The sequence below is a fragment of the Octopus bimaculoides genome, chromosome 14, assembly GCF_001194135.2.
Source record: "Octopus bimaculoides isolate UCB-OBI-ISO-001 chromosome 14, ASM119413v2, whole genome shotgun sequence".
In the NCBI taxonomy this organism is placed as follows: domain Eukaryota; kingdom Metazoa; phylum Mollusca; class Cephalopoda; order Octopoda; family Octopodidae; genus Octopus; species Octopus bimaculoides.
The window spans coordinates 5,811,069-5,811,495 of NC_068994.1; the positions used below are offsets into that span (position 1 = coordinate 5,811,069).

The following is a 427-nucleotide window of genomic DNA, read 5'->3' on the forward strand; positions in this document are numbered from 1 at the left end:
TATATATATATATATTTGCACACACAAACTCAAAGGTTGCTGACAAAATATCTTAATACCATTGTCAATGTTTTAATCTTTATCTAATAAATATGTTGTATTGGTGCTCTAGAAAAAACAAATGGCCATGTGATTCTGCTTACTATTTTCAGGTGCCATCCGACTAGAATTATGTTCAGACCTTGTTGAAGGGGGTACTACTCCATCTGTAGGTAAGGTATTGTTATCACCCTAAATTATGCTGATTCTAACGAGTAAATATGCATCAGTTTAATCAGTGTCAGCTAATTACTCTGGAACCATAAATTATTAAGGTGTGATATGATGGTTTTGTGGTTACAGTAGTAGTTCAGTTAAGGTGTTGGATTACTGTAGGGTCCGGTGTATTTGCTGTATGTTAACAGCATTGGGTTATTTGTCTTACATG

The 427-nt window shown here is 34.2% G+C and overlaps 1 protein-coding gene across 2 annotated transcripts in view; it reads left to right on the top strand.

Moving 5' to 3' along the window:
- Positions 1-427, top strand: part of LOC106870504 (copper homeostasis protein cutC homolog) — a 15,147-nt gene that overhangs the window by 3,635 nt on the left and 11,085 nt on the right. For both annotated transcript variants that reach the window (XM_052972636.1, XM_014916616.2), the window contains exon 2: positions 153-212. In XM_052972636.1, the coding sequence (XP_052828596.1) occupies positions 153-212 (60 nt within the window). The remainder of the gene's footprint in view (positions 1-152; positions 213-427) is intronic.